This window comes from Podarcis raffonei, chromosome 1, assembly GCF_027172205.1.
Source record: "Podarcis raffonei isolate rPodRaf1 chromosome 1, rPodRaf1.pri, whole genome shotgun sequence".
Lineage (NCBI taxonomy): Eukaryota > Metazoa > Chordata > Lepidosauria > Squamata > Lacertidae > Podarcis > Podarcis raffonei.
This window is the reverse complement of record NC_070602.1, coordinates 63,998,733-64,019,512: the sequence shown is the minus strand read 5'-3', so window position 1 is coordinate 64,019,512 and position 20,780 is coordinate 63,998,733. Positions and strand designations below refer to the sequence as shown.

At 43.0% G+C, this 20,780-nt stretch overlaps 1 protein-coding gene across 4 annotated transcripts in view; it reads left to right on the top strand.

Annotated features, from left to right (window-relative positions):
- DCDC1 (doublecortin domain containing 1) overlaps positions 1–20,780 on the top strand; it is a 262,066-nt gene that overhangs the window by 207,842 nt on the left and 33,444 nt on the right. For all 4 annotated transcript variants that reach the window (XM_053389861.1, XM_053389869.1, XM_053389854.1 and 1 more), the window contains exons 23-25: positions 115–214; positions 15,319–15,454; positions 16,736–16,886. In XM_053389861.1, coding sequence (XP_053245836.1) covers positions 115–214; positions 15,319–15,454; positions 16,736–16,886 — 387 coding nt within the window. The remainder of the gene's footprint in view (positions 1–114; positions 215–15,318; positions 15,455–16,735; positions 16,887–20,780) is intronic.

Below are 20,780 nucleotides of genomic sequence, written 5' to 3'. Positions count from 1 at the left end.
TAATGAAGAGTACAGTTGCCCTGTTTGTAATGTGCCACTTCAATCCCTTCAAGTGTTGAAAACTTAATGCAAACAGAGCCGTATACTGTATACACGTTTTCCTTATTTAAAAAGGTGCACCATGGCATTGAATTTGCCTTTTGCTGCCAGAAGACTGTTCACTGAAAAGGGGGTCGAAATCTGTCTTTTGGAAGACTTGGAGAGAGATCAGCTGGTAAGAAAAAAAAATGAAAATGAAATCAGAGGCATTAGTGCTTCTTCAGAAAGCGTTGTTCCTATAAAATGAGCAAATAATGATGAATCACATCCTACTCGTATTGTTCCAAACACTGCTTGAAGCTATGGTTGTGTTATGCCCCATGAATATTGCAATTAGTAATATGAGGGGGGAAAAATACCCTTTTGGCATTGAGTTAAACCCAAAGAAAGAACTCTTGCAATGGGAAAGCAGACTTTGGAAACAAAGTTTGAAGTCTGGAAAATGAAAGAGAATATAAAATTGAAAATGGGCTTAATTTGCATTTGGCATTTTGCTCAGGATACAGGGCAAAAGAAATAACTGAAAATCCTGACTTCTCTGGGATAACAAGGGTGGGATTTAGAATAATTTAGGATCATTCCCTCCCGCTCGTCAGGAGGGGTTCCCAGAGCAGACTGGGCAGACGGAACTGGAAAGAGCAGCAAATCCTTCCTTAAAAGCTAAATTGTTATCAATGAAACAAACAATGCCAACCCTGGGAAAAAGAAATCCATTGAGACTACATAAACCAACAGCACTTCAATCTTGCGAACCTTTGTATACTTTACATATGACTTGTTGTCTAGCAGAAAGAACCAAAGAACACCTTATTTACTCCCCCCAGACCAGGACATGTGTGGCAAGAAACTCTTGTTTTGTCTGCGAGAGCAAGGAAGACAGTCTACTGTGATATAGAAAAGCAGTAGCCTAGTGAATGGGTTCTCAGGTATATAGGGTGTTCTACCAATGAATAACTCTCTGCAGCCAACTCTCTCCAGCCAAAGGCCACATCAGCTGAGGCAAGGATGTTCACTTTTAACTGTGTGTGAAAGTATGCACCAACACCCAAGTAGCTGCTGTACAGATTTCTTCAAGAAGCACCCTACCCGCAATGGTTGCAGAAACCTCTGCACTGCTTACTGATTAAGCTGTGGAGCACCCTCTAGTGCAGGGGTTTTCTTGTGTGAGTTCCTTGTGGCTGATTAGCTGCTTTCTCTGTGCAAAGGTCAGAGGGGGCAGGGCTTCTGTTGAGGTAGGTGATTAGCTGTGGGAGGAGCTTGTCAGAGCTTGTAGGGCAGCAGCTGAAGAAGGAACAAAAAGGGTTTTCTTGTGTGAGTTCCTTGTGGCTGATTAGCTGCTTTCTCTGTGCAAAGGTCAGAGGGGGCAGGGCTTCTGTTGAGGTAGGTGATTAGCTGTGGGAGGAGCTTGTCAGAGCTTGTAGGGCAGCGGCATGCGCCTAGCGGCGCGCGCAGTTTGATCCATCTTTTAGATTTAGGGGAGCTAGTCTCAAACGTTTGTTGGGAGAGATATAGGTTTATTTGGGGGGATTTATTTGTCCTGTCTTCACGCTTTTTATGATGGAGGACCGCTGTAGTCACCCCCAACGACACCTTCTCAAGATGGAGGGTGAGGGAACAGCTGCAGTCGCCTGTGGTTCCTGCGCAATGTTTGCCATCTTGCCAAAGGTTGCAGGCAGCTTTACCTGCAGCAATTGCATGTTGATTGCCCTCTTAAAAGACAAAGTCCAGCAACTGGAGGAACGTGTAGCTACGCTCCAAAGAATTAGAGAGCTGGAGCTCTTCTTGGAAGCAACAGAGCACACCGTCTCCACCAAGGAGGAGACAGGGGACTCCCCTGAGAAGGAGGCTAGTTCACCAACACAGGAGCCAGATATATGGAGAAACGTGACTCAAAGAAGTAGGAGGCCCAGGGTTCGCTCTGATTGTTTAGAAATACGCAATCGCTTTGAGGTCCTTTCCCCTAGCATGGAAGACGAAGAGCAGACTCCATTTGAGGATCTCTCCCTCATTACAGTCGATCAGGTATATGAAGACGAGCAGCAAAGGCAGTCCTCAGGGAATGTGCAGGCGACCTTGGAACGGACAGCTCACGGAAGAACCCCGACCAGACCTAAGAGGAGGCGTGTAGTGGTGATAGGGGATTCCCTACTGAGGGGAACAGAAGCAGTGATCTGTGGGCCTGACAAGATGTCTCGGGAAGTGTGCTGTCTCCCCGGGGCTAAGATCCAAGATGTAACTGAACGACTGCAAGGAATCATAAAACCCACTGACAAATACCCCTTCCTCTTGGTTCATGTGGGAACCAATGACACTGTAAGCAATAGCCTCCAGAAGATCAAAAGAGATTACGAGGCTCTGGGCAGGAAACTGAAGCAATTAAATGCACAAATTGTCATCTCATCTGTCCTCCCAGTTGAACGACGTGGCCCAGGGAGAGAGGGAAAAATAGTGGAAGTGAACAACTGGCTTCGCAAATGGTGTAAACAGGAACGGTTTGGATTCTTAGATCACGGAATGCAGTTTCTTGAAGATGGACTTCTGGCAAGCGATGGGCTGCACCTCACAACGGTTGGGAGGAATGTTTTTGCAAAAAATCTCAGAAACCTCATCAGGAGGGCTTTAAACTGACTAATGTGGGGGAGGGAGACAGTGCTCCTGAAGGTAGGAGTCTATCAATTGATGAAGATGATCATCCAAATGTCATAGACCGAATGGAGCAAACAGCACGCAGACCTAGTGGTGGGAGGAAAAAATCCTTAAATAAGAGACACGGGGGAATGATTAATGGACTTCAATGTCTGTACACTAATGCACAAAGTATGGGAAATAAACAAGATGAGCTTGAGCTCTTGGTACAGCAAACTAAATATGACATAATAGGAATCACTGAAACCTGGTGGGATAAGTCCCACGATTGGAATGTAATAATGGAGGGATACAATCTATTTCAGAGAAACAGACCAGACAAGAAAGGAGGAGGAGTGGCGTTATATGTCAGGGATGTGTATACCTGTGAAGAGATCCAAGATTTAGAACCTCAAAGCCAAAGTGAGAGCATTTGGGTCAAAATTAAGGGAGAGAAGAATAACAGTGACCTCATTGTGGGAGTTTACTATAGATCCCCAAGCCAAATGGAGGACATAGATGATGCCTTCCTGGAACAGATGGCCAAGCATGCAAAAGGAAGGGAGATAGTAGTAATGGGGGACTTCAATTACCCGGATATTTGTTGGATGTCAAACTCAGCCAAGAGCATAAGGTCAAACAGATTCCTCACTGGCCTTGCAGACTGTTAGGATATTTCCGTTCCACCTTAAAAGGGAGCAGGATGTTTGTATAACAGCCTGCGTAAGTTCCTGTCTCACAGGATGTTTATGTTGTAAGTTCGTTTCGTTTTTCTGCTGTTTTGCCTGAGCAGTCGGAGCAGACGGTCATGTCTCCTTTGTTCTGACCAACGCCTAATAAACTGTAAATATGCATGTTCTGCTCTCATGCTTGTGCAACCTTTTGCTGTGTGAATTCTGCTGTCAGAGTGTGCACTCAGCCAGAGGCTTAGTGTCGCTAAATTGCTGATACTGCGTGACTACGGGAGGTCGATGGATCGTCCGGCACCGAGCTTGGCAGCTCAGATGGACTCTATCTCCCTGGCAGTATCCCAACAATAGGTTTCGGGCCCAGATTCACGGCACTTGCAGGAGAGTAAGACTGCGACAGACTGCTGAGGTATGTGTTGGAAAAGCGAAAGCAGAGGCTTTTCTGTTTGCCGCGGCAAGAGCTTTTGATGTCCGGCTGGCCTAATTGGCCTGGGAGCCGAGCCAAGCAAGCTTCGTGATTTATGAGAGCCAAGATAAGGAGTCTCTGAAGTGGCATAAAGGCTCACGGCTGGCGTTAAGAGGTGGAATGGAGTTTTTCCAAGCCTCTGAAGCTGCTGAGTACCCAAAATTAAATCGGGACAATTATGAGACCTGGGCAAAATGGTGTGAGAGTTTACTGCGTCAGTTTGGAGTATGGCATACTGTCTCTGAAGCCCCTCCAGTTCCTCGGACAGAGAAATGGCAGGGCCAGAATTCGAAGGCCATTGACGTAATAGTCTTATCTGTCTCTCTGGAGGAAATAAAGACGCTTGCTGGAAATCTCACGGCACGTGACATGTGGGATGCTTTGAAAAAGGCCCACCAGCCAATAATCCCAGCCCAGTGTTTGAATGCATCGGAGGTCCTGGCTGTTTCCCAGAATGCTAGTGAATGCAGGGATGCCGAGGGCACCGGTTGCAAGCTGCAGGGGGAGCTGACTGTGATGTCATCCCAGGCAGCATTCCAGCCTCCAGGGGGAGCCAAGGAGTCGGCAGCTGAGAGCTCTGTTTCCCATGGGAGCCAAGGTCAACTTTGCAGAGGCCGGAAGGCCAGAAGTAAACAAAGGAAAAAGCCTGCAGATGGCCCGAAGCAGAAGGGGGGGTGAAAGGCCCACGCCAGTGGAAAACAAGGCTATGTTTGCTGGCACAGCTTCACCAAAGGCTAAAGGCAAGCTGCAAAAGCCCACGCTGGTGGAAAACAAGGTTTTGTTTGCCAGCAAATCTGCTTCGAAGGGGAAGGCCAGGTTTATTATTGACTCTGCGGCCACGCGCCATCTCACCAAAGACCGCCATCTGTTTGTCTCCTTCACACCTCAAGATGGAGAGGTCCAGCTGGCTGATGGAAGGACTTTGCAAGCTACAGGAGTTGGGACTGTGAAACTTGAAAGTCTGCATACTACCATTAGTAATGTTCTTTTTGTTCCAGGAGCTGTGGACAATTTGATTAGTGTACCACAGCTGACTGGGCGTGGTTTTGAGGTTTCCTTCAAGAGGACTGTCTGTGTCATCAGGAAAGGCAAAGAGGACTTTTTGCATGCAAAGTTGTTGGATGGTTTGTTCTGTCTAACTTATGAGGACAATGCTGTTATATCTAATGCTGATTCTTGTTGTGTTGCACAAACTAACAAGGTTCTTCATGCAGGATGCATTCACGATGCACATCACAGATTTTGTCACCTCTCTTGGCAAGCGCTAGCCAAGATGCCTGAGTTGGTTGAAGGTTTGGACATCAAACCTTGTAAATTTCACATGAAATGTGTATCTTGTGCAGAGAACAAGGTGAAGGTTGCTCCAAAAGGCAAGGAGTCTAGCAGGCAGGCTTCCAAACCCTACCAGCTAGTCCACGCAGACCTGGTTGGGCCTCTAGCGCCCTCTTTGGGAGGAGCAAGGTACTTCATGGTTCTAATTGATTCTTTTTCCAGGTACATTCATGTGTTTATGCTTGAGCAGAAATCGCAAGCGTTTCCTAGGTTCAAGGCATTCTGTGCTTGGTTGGAGAATGCTCATGGTAAACGTATTGGCTGTCTGTTTACTGATCGGGGCGGGGAGTTCACTTTTCAGCAGTTTGAAGCTTTCCTGACTGAGAAGGGAATCCAGCATGACTTGTCAACGCCTAGATCGCCATGGATGAATGGGCTTGCGGAGAGAGCAAATCAAACGTTGCTGCAAGGAATAAAAACCTTGTTGCATGATGCCAACCTCCCTGAGAAGTTTTGGGGGGAGGCTCTCTCGAATTTTGTTTACTCTTTTAATCGCAGACTGTCATCACCTATTGGCTGCACTCCCTATGAGAAAATGTTTGGTAAGAAACCTAACACCAAGCACTTGAGAATCTTTGGTTCTGACATGTGGGTACACACCCCACAAAGCAACAAGCTTGGGAAGCGTGGGGCACATGGTTTGTTCATGGGGTATGAGAAAGGTGCATACAGAGTATGGATGACTAACTCTAAATCCATAAAGTTCACAAGGAGTGTTGAGTACAATCCTAAGTGGGGGGGAAATGTGGGAATTTTCCAGAGTTACCCAGAGGAGGATGAAGGTGATGTGAAGAAAGCAGATCAAGCTGAGGAAACTGAGGATGATGATGATGATGATGATGATCAGAGTTCGGATTCCAGTTCAGTGGGCGGCGCTGCTGCTGCTGTCAGTGACAGTGATGACACAGCAGACTACAAGAGCGCAAAGGCCTCAGTCAGACCATCTGATGAGTCTGACAATGAACTGGAAGAACCACTGTTCACCATTGGTCACTTTTCTCCTAAGAAAGAGGAGATGAGTCCAGAAGACTTGCGTCTGGTTCGCAGGTCTGAAAGGGCGACCAAAGGCAAACCTCCAAAGAGATTTGCTGATGAGTTTGCTAAGACGGCAACTGCTGTTCTTAGTAGCTCAGAGAAGGTGTGGGAACCTTCAAGCTTCAAAGAGGTTCAGGAGTTAACCTCTAAAGATGCTGAGCCTTGGCTTAATGCCATGAAGGCTGAAGTTGATTCCTTGAACAGGAACCAGAACTGGGAGCTGGTACCGGTAGTCCCAGGGATGAGACTGGTTGGCAGCAAATGGGTCTTCAAGGCCAAGACAGACCAGAATGGCAAGGTTGTCAGACACAAAGCCAGATTGGTTGCCAGAGGTTTTTCACAGGTACCAGGACAGGATTACCACGAGACCTACTCACCCACGGTCAAATATGAGAGCATTCGGCTGATGCTCAAGATCGCTGCGGAGGAGAAACTGCATGTTTCCCATCATGACATTAATACAGCTTTTTTGTACGGGATTTTGAACGAGCAGCTGTACATGCTTCCACCTGACGGGATGCAGATACAGAAGGGAATGGTCTGTAAACTGCGGAAATCCTTATATGGTCTCAAGCAGAGTGCCAGGTGTTGGAACACAAAACTCACTGAAACGTTGCTTTCTCTAGGTTTTCACCAGGGCAAAGCTGATCCGTGTGTGTTTGTCAAGGAGGAGGGGCAAAACAAACTGTATTGTTTATGTTTTGTTGATGATCTTCTGATGTTTTGGAAGAATCAGGCTTTCTACCAAAGCACCCTAGCTCAGCTGAAGGAGCACTTTGACATGAAGGATCTTGGTGAGGTATCCAACTATCTTTCTCTGCAGGTGGAGAGGGACCAAGCAGGTAATTTTCTGGTACACCAAACACAGAAAATTGCTGATGTATTAACCAGGTTGAATTTGGTTGATGCAAACCCAGCAGACACACCGATGGTGACAGGTTACCTGGTAGACAGTACTGCTGAAGCGTTTTCTGACACAACGCTGTACAGATGCATTCTAGGCAAGTTGAATTTCATTGCTAGATGTTCAAGACCTGACATTGCTGTAAGCACTAACCTGCTTAGCAGACATGCTAACAATCCTACTGTTCAGGATTGGAAAGCTCTGAAGCGCATAGCCCGGTATTTGAAAGGGACTATGCACTACAGGCTGAGGTTCACCAGTCAGAAGACTGGAGGTCTTGAAATCTTTGCAGATGCAAGTTTTGGAAGTGACACCACGGATGGTACAAGCACTTCTGGAGTATGCTACATGTACAACCACTGCCTGTTTGGCTGGTTGTGCAAAAAGCAGACGACAGTTAGCCTAAGTTCCTGTGAAGCAGAACTCAATGCTCTGTCATTTTCACTCATGGATTGTGAATGGTTGATGCAACTGTTTAAGGACATTGGGGTTTCTGTGAAATGTCCTATACAAGTGTATCAAGACAATAGATCTTGTTTGGCTTTGCTGAACTCAGAGAGTTGCAAGCAAAGGACCAAGTACTTGCAGATTAAGCTACATCGTGCAAGAGAGTGTATTCAGAAAGGACTCATTCAGGTGTCCTACATGCCAGGAAATGAAATTCCTGCTGATCTGTTGTCTAAGGTTGTTAACAGAGAACAACTGAAGGTTTACGCACAAAGGTTGCAATTGGGTTGAACCACAGGTACTACAGGTTACACGGAAAGGGGGAGGATGTTAGGATATTTCCGTTCCACCTTAAAAGGGAGCAGGATGTTTGTATAACAGCCTGCGTAAGTTCCTGTCTCACAGGATGTTTATGTTGTAAGTTCGTTTCGTTTTTCTGCTGTTTTGCCTGAGCAGTCGGAGCAGACGGTCATGTCTCCTTTGTTCTGACCAACGCCTAATAAACTGTAAATATGCATATTCTGCTCTCATGCTTGTGCAACCTTTTGCTGTGTGAATTCTGCTGTCAGAGTGTGCACTCAGCCAGAGGCTTAGTGTCGCTAAATTGCTGATACTGCGTGACTACGGGAGGTCGATGGATCGTCCGGCACCGAGCTTGGCAGCTCAGATGGACTCTATCTCCCTGGCAGTATCCCAACTTCATTGTCCAGAAAGTGGGAGAAGCAACAAGAGGAACAGCCATTTTAGATCTGGTCCTAACCAATGTTGATGACCTGGTTAGTGGGGTAGAAGTGGAAGGATCATTAGGCGCGAGTGATCATGCTCTTCTGAAGTTTACTATACAGCGGAAAGGAGCAGCCAAGCATACTAGGACTCAATTTCTCGACTTTAAGAAAGCCGACTTCATAAAACTTAGGGAAGTGCTTGGTGAGATCCCATGGACAGTAATACTAAAAGGAAAGGGAGTTCATGATGGCTGGGAGTTTGTTAAGAGGGAGATAGTAAAAGCACAACTTCAGGCAATACCAATGAGACGGAAACATGGAAGGTGCCTAAAGAAGCCAGGGTGGCTATCTAAAGAACTTTTAACTGAGTTAAGATTAAAAAAGGATGTGTACAAAAAATGGAAAAGGGGGGAAACCACCAAAGAGGAATTCAAACAAATAGCCAGCACGTGTAGACACAAAGTCAGAAAAGCTAAAGCACAGAATGAACTCAGGCTTGCTAGAGAGGTTAAAAGCAACAAAAAAGGCTTTTATGGGTATGTTCGTAGCAAAAGGAAGAACAAAGAAACAGTGGGGTCACTCAGAGGAGAAGATGGTGAAATGCAAACAGGGGACACAGAAAGGGCTGAACTCCTCAATGCCTTCTTTGCCTCAGTCTTCTCCGATAAAGAAAACAATGCCCGACCTGAAGAATTTGGAGCAAATGATTCAGCAGAGGAAACACAGCCCAGAATAACTAAGGAGATAGTACAAGAATACTTGGCTAGTCTAGATGTATTCAAGTCTCCAGGGCCAGATGAACTGCATCCAAGAGTATTAAAAGAACTGGCAGATGTGATTTCAGAACCACTGGCAGTCATCTTTGAGAATTCCTGGAGAACAGGCGAAGTCCCGGCAGACTGGAGGAGGGCAAATGTTGTCCCTATTTTCAAAAAGGGGAAAAGAGAGGACCCAAATAATTACCGCCCAGTCAGTCTGACATCAATACCAGGGAAGATTCTGGAGCAGATCATTAAGCAAACAGTCTGTGAGCACCTAGAAAGGAATGCTGTGATCACCAATAGTCAGCATGGATTTCTGAAAAATAAGTCATGTCAGACTAACCTGATCTCGTTTTTTGACAGAATTACAAGCCTGGTAGATGAAGGGAACGCAGTGGATGTAGCCTACCTTGATTTCAGCAAGGCATTTGACAAGGTGCCCCATGATATTCTTGTAAAGAAGCTGGTAAAATGCGGTCTTGACTATGCTACCACTCAGTGGATTTGTAACTGGCTGACTGACCGAACCCAAAGGGTGCTCATCAATGGTTCCTCTTCATCCTGGAGAGGAGTGACTAGTGGGGTGCCACAGGGTTCTGTCTTGGGCCCGGTCTTATTCAACATCTTTATCAACGACTTGGATGATGGACTCAAGGGCATCCTGATCAAATTTGCAGATGACACCAAACTGGGAGGGGTGGCTAACACCCCAGAGGACAGGATCACACTTCAAAACGACCTTGACAGATTAGAGAACTGGGCCAAAACAAACAAGATGAATTTTAACAGGGAGAAATGTAAAGTATTGCACTTGGGCAAAAAAAATGAGAGGCACAAATACAAGATGGGTGACACCTGGCTTGAGAGCACTACATGTGAAAAGGATCTAGGAGTCTTGGTTGACCACAAACTTGACATGAGCCAACAGTGTGACGCGGCAGCTAAAAAAGCCAATGCAATTCTGGGCTGCATCAATAGGAGTATAGCATCTAGATCAAGGGAAGTAATAGTGCCACTGTATTCTGCTCTGGTCAGACCTCACCTGGAGTACTGTGTCCAGTTCTGGGCACCACAGTTCAAGAAGGACATTGACAAACTGGAACGTGTCCAGAGGAGGGCAACCAAAATGGTCAAAGGCCTGGAAACGATGCCTTATGAGGAACGGCTAAGGGAGCTGGGCATGTTTAGCCTGGAGAAGAGGAGGTTAAGGGGTGATATGATAGCCATGTTCAAATATATAAAAGGGTGTCACATAGAGGAGGGAGAAAGGTTGTTTTCTGCTGCTCCAGAGAAGCGGACACGGAGCAATGGATCCAAACTGCAGGAAAGAAGATTCCGCCTAAACATTAGGAAGAACTTCCTGACAGTAAGAGCTGTTCGACAGTGGAATTTGCTGCCAAGGAGTGTGGTGGAGTCTCCTTCTTTGGAGGTCTTTAAGCAGAGGCTTGACAACCATATGTCAGGAGTGCTCTAATGGTGTTTCCTGCTTGGCAGGGGGTTGGACTCGATGGCCCTTGTGGTCTCTTCCAACTCTATGATTCTATGATTCTATGATTCTAGGGGTTGTCAACCTGGTCTCTACCACCCACTAGTGGGTGTTTCAGGATTCTAGGTGGGTAGTATGGCACAAGCTGAATCTTCCTTCTATCGAGTACTGGTGGACGGTAAGGAAATTTTACCATCAAGAAAGATTCATTAGTGGGTGGTAGGTATAAAAAGGTTGACCACCCCTGCTCTAGTGGAACCTTCGCCCTTTAGCCAGGGTCAACCTAGTCACCTTTTTCTCTAATAAAGTCTTTAGGAAAGAAACAAAGAGAGCCTCTAGCACACAAAAATGCATTGTATTAGGGGAAGTGGCTTGCAGAAATGTGTATATTTGTCAGAACTGCATACAAAAAGGTGTTTAATGAGGAGAAATTCACATTAAAATACTGGTTTTTCATGGTGGGTTTTTAAAATAGCAAATCGCTGCAGAAATGTAAACTGAATTTAAGATGGTAAAAATGAGAAACTGACAGATTTGTTCATCCCGACTCCTGAGCTCTATGAAAAAACAATTTTGGGAAGCCACACTGTGAGCTGGTAGTATATATAGTTCGTTAATAAGGACTTTAAATACCCTCCTTACTTTCCCCAGAATAGGACATGCATGGCAAGAAAAATTCTATTTTCTCCCTTCTGGTAAAGTGGGATAATATCTAATCACATGTCCAGATGACCAAAAGGGCTTCTTGTCTTCAACAGACATTTATTTCAACACTGAAGGCAAAAGAGCTACTTGCCATTTTAGTGAACTATTGACAATGCTAAAAGTGTGGCTCATTTTATTTTAATATTTATTGAGTCACTATTTCCTTTTTATCCTAGAGATTGGTGTTTAAATTTTATTATGTAATAAAAGAACCATATTATACTTCCCAAGTTCAGCAATATTCATTGGGTATAAACCTTAAAGAAGCTGAGGAGAATTAATTACTAATTTTCTATGTGATCTATTTCTCTGATTTTGTTGCCAAGTATGGTGGTTTTAAAGGGCCTTAATTATTTAGCTTCATTTTTTTAGTAAAAAAATAGTATTTAAATATGAACCATTTTTATTCAAATACAAAATTCCATTTTTCTTTGTTACATTTGCATTGCACTTTGCTAAAGGTATAAAATTGTTGCTATTGTTTTCTCCTGAAGCTTTCCTTTGTAGTCTGCTAACTGCAGATGCTCCAGCCTCAGGTATTTGCAACAGGAACTCCTGGAATGTTTTGGCTTATAGTACTGTAAGTCAAATGCAGAAACTGAGAAATATCTGGAATTTTGTTCAGAGTGTAAGCTCAGCTGAAGATTTCACAATACGATTGATTGATTGATTGATTGATTGATTGATTTTGGTTGCTGTTTAGTTTCCATAGTAATAGTTGTATTTTTTTTATTTTAAAGAGATTTTATTTAAGAAATTCATATTCCATTTTTTAAAAGTCCTTCGCAAAGCAGCCTACAAAATGGTTAATATACAAATCTGGCTCATAAAGCATTTTTAAAATAATAATAAAAAAATCTAAGTACCAGAGTATTTTGGTTTTGACATGGTTCACATGGAATGCTATGCTGAACCATTTGTTGTTGTTGTTTAGTCGTTTAGTGGTGTCTGACTTTCATGACCCCATGGACCAGAGCACGCCAGTCACATTTGTCTTCCACTGCCTCCCGCAGCTTGGTCAAACTCATGTTAGTAGCTTTGAGAACACTGTCCAACCATCTCGTCTTCTGTTGTCCCCTTCTTCTTGTGCCCTCAATCTTTCCCAGCATCAGGGTCTTTTCCAGGAAGTCTTCTCTTCTCATGAGGTGGCCAAAGTATTAGAGTCTCAGCTTCAGGATCTGTCCTTCCAGTGAGCACTCAGGGCTGATTTCTTTCAGAATGGATAGGTTTGATCTTCTTGCAGACCATGGGACTCTCAAGAGTCTCCTCCAGCACCATAATTCAAAAGCATCAATTCTTCAGCGATGGTCCAGCTTTCTTCCATACATCACTGGTCCAGCTCTCACTTCCATACATCACTACTGGGAAACATCACATACTGTTTAAGCCTGCCTTATAGAATTTTAAACATAACCTTGCTAGCATGTGAAACGAGTTCAATTGTGCGGTAGTTGAAGCATTCTTTGGCACTGCCTTTCTTTGGGATTAGGGACGCGGGTGGCACTGTGGGTAAAAGCCTCAGCGCCTAGGACTTGCCGATCGAAAGGTCGGCGGTTCGAATTCCCACGGCAGGGTGCGCTCCTGTTGCTCGGTCCCAGCGCCTGCCAACCTAGCAGTTCAAAAGCACCCCCGGGTGCAAGTAGATAAATAGGGACCGCTTTATAGCGGGAAGGTAAACGGCGTTCCGTGTGCTGCTCTGGTGCTGGTTCGCCAGAGCAGCTTCGTCACGCTGGCCACGTGACCCGGAAGTGTGTGTGGACAGCGCTGGCTCCCGGCCTCTAGAGTGAGATGAGCGCACAACCCTAGAGTCTGTCAAGACTGGCCCGTATGGGCAGGGGTACCTTCTTTGGGATTGGGATGTAGACTGATCTTCTCCAATCCTCTGGCCACTGCTGAGTTTTCCAAACTTGCTGGCATATTGAGTGTAGCACCTTAACAGCATCATCTTTTAAAATTTTAAATAGTTCAGCTGGAATACCATCACTTCCACTGGGCTTGTTATTAGCAGTGCTTTCTATGGCCCATTTGACTTTACTCTCCAGGATGTTGGGCTCAAGGTCAGCAACCACACTACCTGGGGTGTACGAGACATCCAATCTTTCTGGTATAATTCCTCTGTGTATTCTTGCCACCTCTTCTTGATGTCTTCTGCTTCTGTTAGGTCGTTACTACTTTTGTCCTTTATTATGGTAATCTTTGTACGAAAAGTTACTTTCATATCTCCAATTTTCTTGAACAGACCTCTGGTTTTCCCCATTCTATTGTTTTCCTCTATTTCTTTGCATTGCTTGTTTAAGAAGGCCCTCTTGTCTCTCCTTACTATTTTTCAGAAATCTGCATTCAATTTCCTATATCTTTCACTATCTCCCTCACATTTTGCTTGCCTTCTCTCCCCCACTATTTGTAAGGCCTCGTTGGACAGCCACTTTGCTTTCTTGCATTTCCTTTTCATTGGGATGGTTTTCGTTGCTGCCTCCTGTATAATGTTACGAGTCTCCATCCATAATTCTTCAGGCACTCTGTCCACCAAATCTAAATCCTTAAACATGTTCCTCACTTCCACTGTGTATTCATAAGGGATTTGATTTAGATTGTGTCTTGCTGGCCCAGTGGTTTTTCCTACTTTCTTCAGTTTAAGCTGGAATTTTGCTATAAGAAGCTGATGATCTGAGCCACAGTCAACTCCAGGTCTTGTTTTTGCTGACTGTATAGAGCTTCTCCATCTTTGGCTGCAGAGACTATAATCAATCTGATTTCGATGCTGCCCATCTGGTGATGTCCATGTGTAGAGTCGTCTCTTGTGTTGTTGGAAAAGAGTGTTTGTGATGACCAGCTTGCTCTCTTGATAGAACTCTGTTAGCCTTTGCCCTGCTTCATTTTGAACTCCAAGGCCAAACTTGCCAGTTGTTCCTTTTATCTCTTGACGCCCTACTTTAGCATTCCAATACCCTATAATGAGAAGAACATCCTTTTTGGTGTCATTTCTAGAAGTGTTGTAAGTCTTCATAGAATTGGTCAATTTCAGTTTCTTCAGCACCAGTAGTTGGTGCATAAACTTGGATTACCGTGGTGTTAAAAGATCTGCCTTGGATTTGTATCAAGATCATTTTATCATTTTTGAGATTGCATCCCAGTACAGCTTTCACCACTCTTTTGTTGACTATGAGGGCCACTCCATTTCTTTTACAGGATTCTTGCCCACAGTAGTAGATATGATGGTCATCCGAACTGAATTCGCCCATTCCTGTCCATTTTAGTTCACTGATGCCCAGGATGACAATATTTATTCTTGCCATCTCATTTTTGACCACATCCAGCTTACCCAGGTTCATGGTTCTTACATTCCAGGTTCCTATGCAATATTTTTCTTTACAGCATTGGACTTTCCTTTCGCTTCCAGGCATATCTGCAACTGAGCAACCTTTTGGCTTTGGCCCAGCCGCTTCATCAGCTCTGAATCTACTTGTACTTGTCCTCCGCTCCTCCTCAGTAGCATGTTGGATGCCTTCCGACCTGAGGGGCTCATCTTCCAGCATCATAACCTTTATATGCCTGTTGTCTTTGTCCATGGAGTTTTCTTGGCAGGGATACTGGAGTGGCTTGCCAGTTCCTGCTCCAGGTGGATCACGATTGCGGCTGCTTTCTTCTTCCCATCCTCCTGCTGCTGTGAGCAAAGCCATGGTTTGCTGTCATCCAAACCCAGGCTTGTGGTTTATCTTGCTCCAGATAAACCACAACCTGTAACGAAGGTTTACAGCTTGTGATTTGTACTTCGAACTCTCACTGAGATCCAGCACTAAAGGCCTTCTGGTGGTTCCCATACTGTGCGAAATGAAGCTACAGGGAACCAGGCAGAGGGCCTTCTTGGTAGTGGCACCCGCCCTGTGGAATGCCCTCCCATCAGATGTTAAGGAGTAATTCTGTAACATTTAGGAAATATCTGAAGGCAGCCCTGTATGGGGAAGCTTTTTAAGGTTTAATGTTTGACTATGTTTTTGTGTGTGCTGGAGGCCACCCAGAGTGTCTGGGGCAGCCTAGTCAGATGAATGGGGTACAAATAATAAATTATTATTATAACAATAAATTATTATTATTTTGGAACAGATTTATGTTTCCTGTGGAGAGCAATGGATTAATCCATACTGGACTATGACTCAGCAGAAGAAACGTCTCCAGCTTAGTAATTTAGCATCTGATATAACTGCTATTCGTGCCTACTGTGCCATGCGAAACACAACAAGTGAGCAGATTGCTGTCTATGCTATTTTTGCAAAATGTATACTTAATATATGTGAATAAAAATAATTTGTGGATAAATTTTTATTAGTTTTCAATTACATTCCAATAGCCTCATTATAACATTGCCAATTTATAATACAATTATTAATGCCAATCATTCAAATACCAAATTATATAATTTAATTAAAGTGGGCCCCCATGTGCTAGTTTTGATGGCTTTCTGATTTTCTTTATTTCTGTGTTCCAAAATCTTATTATTTTCCATCACATTCCAGTCACACATCTTCAACCCTGCTATTCTTGGTAGCTGAGTAGGGAGGGGAGCAGACCATTTGGCTTAATCCTTGCACCAGCTCCAAGCTGGTGCAGCTATAGGGTCCAGATCAGGCCTGTGAGATCAGCTTGAGAACCAGAGGATCTGGGACTGCCTCAGCGCTGCTGTCTCCCACCTTTGGAAAAACTTTCCTCTGGATTCTGCTGGTGGAGATAGCACCTGTAGGCCTCCTGCTCACCTGCACATTCAGTGGGCAGAAGGGGAATGTTTGTTCCAACAGAGTGATGCTTGTGTCAGCTGTGGGAGGTCAGCTCAGCCAGCAGAGCTAATTAGAGATATGGCTCAGCACAATCCAATCCCTGGAAAAAGTTTGAGGTGGTGGTGGTTGATTGCTCTGTTAGTTAAGTTTAAATTTGCAATATTGAACGCAATGGCTCTCAGAAGTGCTTAACGTTGGCTGGAAGAGTCCCACTGTGGTTATTTCGTAACCACATTTTTTAAATTTACTGTTATGTTACTGTTCCCAAAACAATGTTCTACCTGACAGTAGAACAATTCCCCCTTTAGGTTCAGTCCAGCTTGTATATGATAGAACATAACTACAAAGTTCCAGTTTGGAAACTGTCATGAAATATGTAATATCAGCTGTATTCTGAAGATGGCATAGCTGATGCCGTTCTTACAGCTAGTGCTTCTGAATGGAGGGACTAAAATTACAAAGGGCAGAGCATAGTGCCTTTGTCCTATATGCCAGGCATAGATTGCTGAATTGGTTTGGAGAATTCAAACCACGTTTGCAGCATAATAACAAAAAGAAATAGGAGTGCATATCGAGGTAAAGCATTGTGTTTAGTCATTCTTTGCTGAAGAGACTATGCTGGAAATCTGTCTTCATGGGCCTCTATAATCATGAACACTAGAGCTCACCTTGTAAGAATTTTCATCGTAAATAAGAAACCTCTTCTGTAACTTAATTAAGGCCAAGCATTCTTGCATACATTTCTCCAGATCTTGCTTTAGAAGTCAAGAATGACATTGTTGTTGGGGCCAAACTATCTGTTGAAAGAGCTACAGTGGAATTTGAAGAGAAGAAGGTTGTGGAAGAGCTGCAAGAAAAAGAAGCTACTGAAAAAGTAGAATACAATGTGGATGAATGTCTGTAAGTAATCCTAAATGATAAAACACAGTTGGTAATCAAAAATAAAAATAAAAAAAAATCATTTGTGGAATGTTTAGGATGCAGCTATTAGGCTGCAGGGATAATTTCCATTCAGTTTTTTATGCGTTCTTCGGATGGAGGGCAGTATATGAATTTAATTAATAATATTCTTACTATTTTTTGCTTACAATTTGAAGACATTTTAATTGTTTCTCCTACTTAGCATGAATGGGAAACACTATATATATATATATATATATATATATATATATATATATATAGTGTTTCCCATTCATATATATATATATATATATATATAGTTAACATTATCTTCAATGGTATGGTGACATAGATAAAAGGGCATAGGAAATCCTTCTCAAATCTGCAGATGACAAAAAGTTGAACCCTTCAGAAATAGGAATAAAATTCAAAATGGCTTTGCTGGAATAGGATGCTGACCCAAAATTAACAAAATGAAGTTTAACTGGAGAAAAATGCAAAGTTCTGCTTTTAGGTGAAGAAAAAACAACAACAGCCAAATACACAAGTATAGCATTGGGGGGGGGGTTGTTAATAAATTGCAAAGGTTTTTGGAAAGGTTGCAGCTGAACATCACTCTGTGGAAAGAAAAGCCTTTTGTTTCTGGAAGGCCAAGTCTGGATCCAACCAATAATTTCCAAATCACCCGGTCAGACCCTCATTTGCAGTTCTGTGTCCAGTTCTGGGTGCTTCACTTTACGAAGGTTATTCACAAACTGGAACAGTTCAGAAAACAACAAAGATTTTCAAAGATATGGAAAACATCATATGAATAAAGGTTGGAAGAACTGGCTGTATTTAAGTTTGGAAAAGAAAAAAAAATGAGGTTGTGATGGGAGGCAGCCCAAAGGGCTTTTACATAGAAGAGGTCAAAGATTTGGTTTTCTTCTGCCCCAGAGGGCAGGACTTGATCTGATGGGCTCAAGTTACAGGAAATAGACTTAAAATCAATAGATTAGATCCAGAGGGGCTCCTGCTTGCATTAGGAGAAGTCTGTCATTACTACCCTCCCAGTTGCAGCCATCTATGCCACATCCCATGTCATTCCTGAGGCTTCCCTGATCCTCGGGAGCAGCTTGAGAGGGACATATGGGCTGCAGCAAGGAGAAAGTGGCTGGACAGTCCCATTCCATGTATGCACTCACATACATTGGAATCTAGCTTGATGGACCTCAAAAGTGCTTGACTTCACCTGGAGTTCATTTCCTCTCATTTTAATTACTTATTCTTAACGGCATCGTATTTTAAAATAAACTAATATCCATTCAAGGCTTACTGGAGGCCACGATAATCCAATTGAAAAGAGTCCCTCCCACTGTCAAGAACCTGAAAAACCATTGTCTGTGTACAGTCCTAAGGAAAGAGGACTGAAGCAGGAAACAGTACCCATTTGAAATTGGCTGTATAAAAACAAATGCATTTACTCATTCAAGCAATAGGTGGCACTCTTGTTTTCTGAAATATAGAAAAGCTGTCAATATTAGGAATAAATCATAGAAATCATAAAGTAACTGTTACTGTTGTCCTGTAGGGTGATATTAAAATCACATCAGTGCTTGCAGCATCAGTGGAGAAATATTCATGTTCCAAAAGGGTAATAATAATATATATTTCATGTCTTCGTATGCATTATCTTCATGCATGTAAAACTCATAGGAAATGTTCCAGAAATACAATTACAGGGCATATTTCTCCAGGGCATATATAAGGGCATATTTATCCAGGGCCACTTGTTCAGGTGATAGCTGTCATTACACTCTCTGAAACAGGAATATCGTGGGACCCTAACAGACTCTCATTTAGACAGGTTAGAATTTTTGTAGGAAGCAGACATATAAGAGCTGTTAATTCTTGCCTCGGTAAAACTGAATGAGAGCCAATAAACTGAAGCTCAATCCAGATTAGATTGAGGCACTGTTAGTGGGTGGTTCTCTAAACTGGATAAATGGGAGGTTGCTTGCTCTTGATGGGGTTACATTCCCTCTGAAGGAGCACGTATGAAGGAGCAAATAATGGAGGTCCTCCTGGATCCATTGCTCACTTGAGGCTCAGGTAGCCTTGGCACGGAGTAACTTCCATCATTTTTGGTTGGTGGCAAGGAAAGTCTATGCAATGTGTTATACATGGAGCTGTCTCTGAAGACAGTTCAGAAACTTCAGCTGGTGAAGTATTTAGAGGCCAGGTAGCACTGGCTGCAAATTAGTTCTAAATAAGGAATTAGATCTACATCAGGAACAAGGAGGTAATAAATATTTCTGTTGTAATCTGCTGCCCTTGTGGAACCTGCCACCCAAGACAGTCACTTCACCTTGCCTCAGAGTACCTTGTTTCCCATGTAAGAAAATGTTCGATTGTCTGTGGATATAAAATCATTTGAACAGCTCATAGAATAAATGGAATTCCTAAAAAATAAAGGAAATGATACACTAATTAAACAATAATTAAAATGAAATTTTGTATATAGCAGATGTTGGACTATATCTCTTGCCATCCTTGATTTTTGATCATGTGGACTGTGGGAGCTGAAGTCCAACATCACTGGAGGATCAGAGGTTAGCTACCCCTGCTATAAAGTCCACCTTTTACCCTGCTTCATATTTCATTTACCTCCTGCCATTATACTGTGTAGCTTTCTTCCTGACCCTTCTCTGTCCTCAAACAAATAACTTGCTTAATGTGAAATGTTATGTGTTTGAACCTGCAAAATATGTTCTTATTGGCAATTTATAAGAGTTCCCATAAACTGCAAGTGGACAGCTCTGCTTGTGTGTCTTCTATTTCAAAGTTCATAAGTTGAAAGAGTAAATATTTCTTTAGAGAAGGTTTGCAGAAAGTCTTATAGACCATTTTTCAGTTTAGTGCTCAGCATTGGCCTAAGCAATTTTCTGTTGCTGGTTCAAATGTTTCGCTTCCTGAGAGAAAAACTGGATTCTGTAAATGGGTAGTTTTCTATGGCCTTGCATTAGGGATGAGGGAGAAATTTAATTCAATTTACATTTAAAGGGGAATGTAACTAATTCACACTTTGCAAATCAACATGTGAACCAAAATGTGCACTATCCAAATTTTGCTGAAGAGTTTTCCAGCCAATTGATGTGCACAAAAAGGCATGAAAAATGCTTAAATTGGTTAAATGCTTATATTGTGGAGAGCTGCTTTGCAAAAATGTGTGTAAAAGACAATATTATGTACAAAAAATGTATGTAGGAAGAGAAATTCATCTTAAAATGTTGACGAACTTTCAAAAGTACTTCAGTTCATTTTTTATTATTTTTTACTTCTAATTGTAATTCTAATTTACTGACTTTTCCATTAGGCATGCAGATATTATGTTGGACCGTTTATTATGTATTATTTGCTTTAAAAAAAAAAAAAGATCTGATCATCCTGGACTTGACTGGAACCTACTGACTGCCAAAAAGAATTATGCCTACAAGTAAATTATGAAACTGTAAATCCTCTATGCTGAAGCGCTGGATAGCAAAAAAACACACCATGGAATTTGACCCAAATGGCTGTGTTGATGGAACAAACAAAATAAGAGCAGAGATATTAGAGCTGTGTGCAAATGGTCTCTCAAATTCCTCAACCCTATTTGTAGCTTGAGAAAGGTGGCGGGCTATTTGACCTTCAGGAAGAGACCTTTTATAGTGGTGATCACTGTTAGCAGTGGCAATAGCCTAGGTTCTTTCTCTGTTTGACTCCACTGTCCAGTATAAAAGCAATGGACTGCTTTTATAGACCAGGCAATAGATAGTTCCTCTTTCTGTATGAGCTTCAAATGTTTCTTGGTAGGTTACCAGCTGAAAGCCACACATGTAGTTGTATCTTAAAATCCCAATTTATCTCTAACTT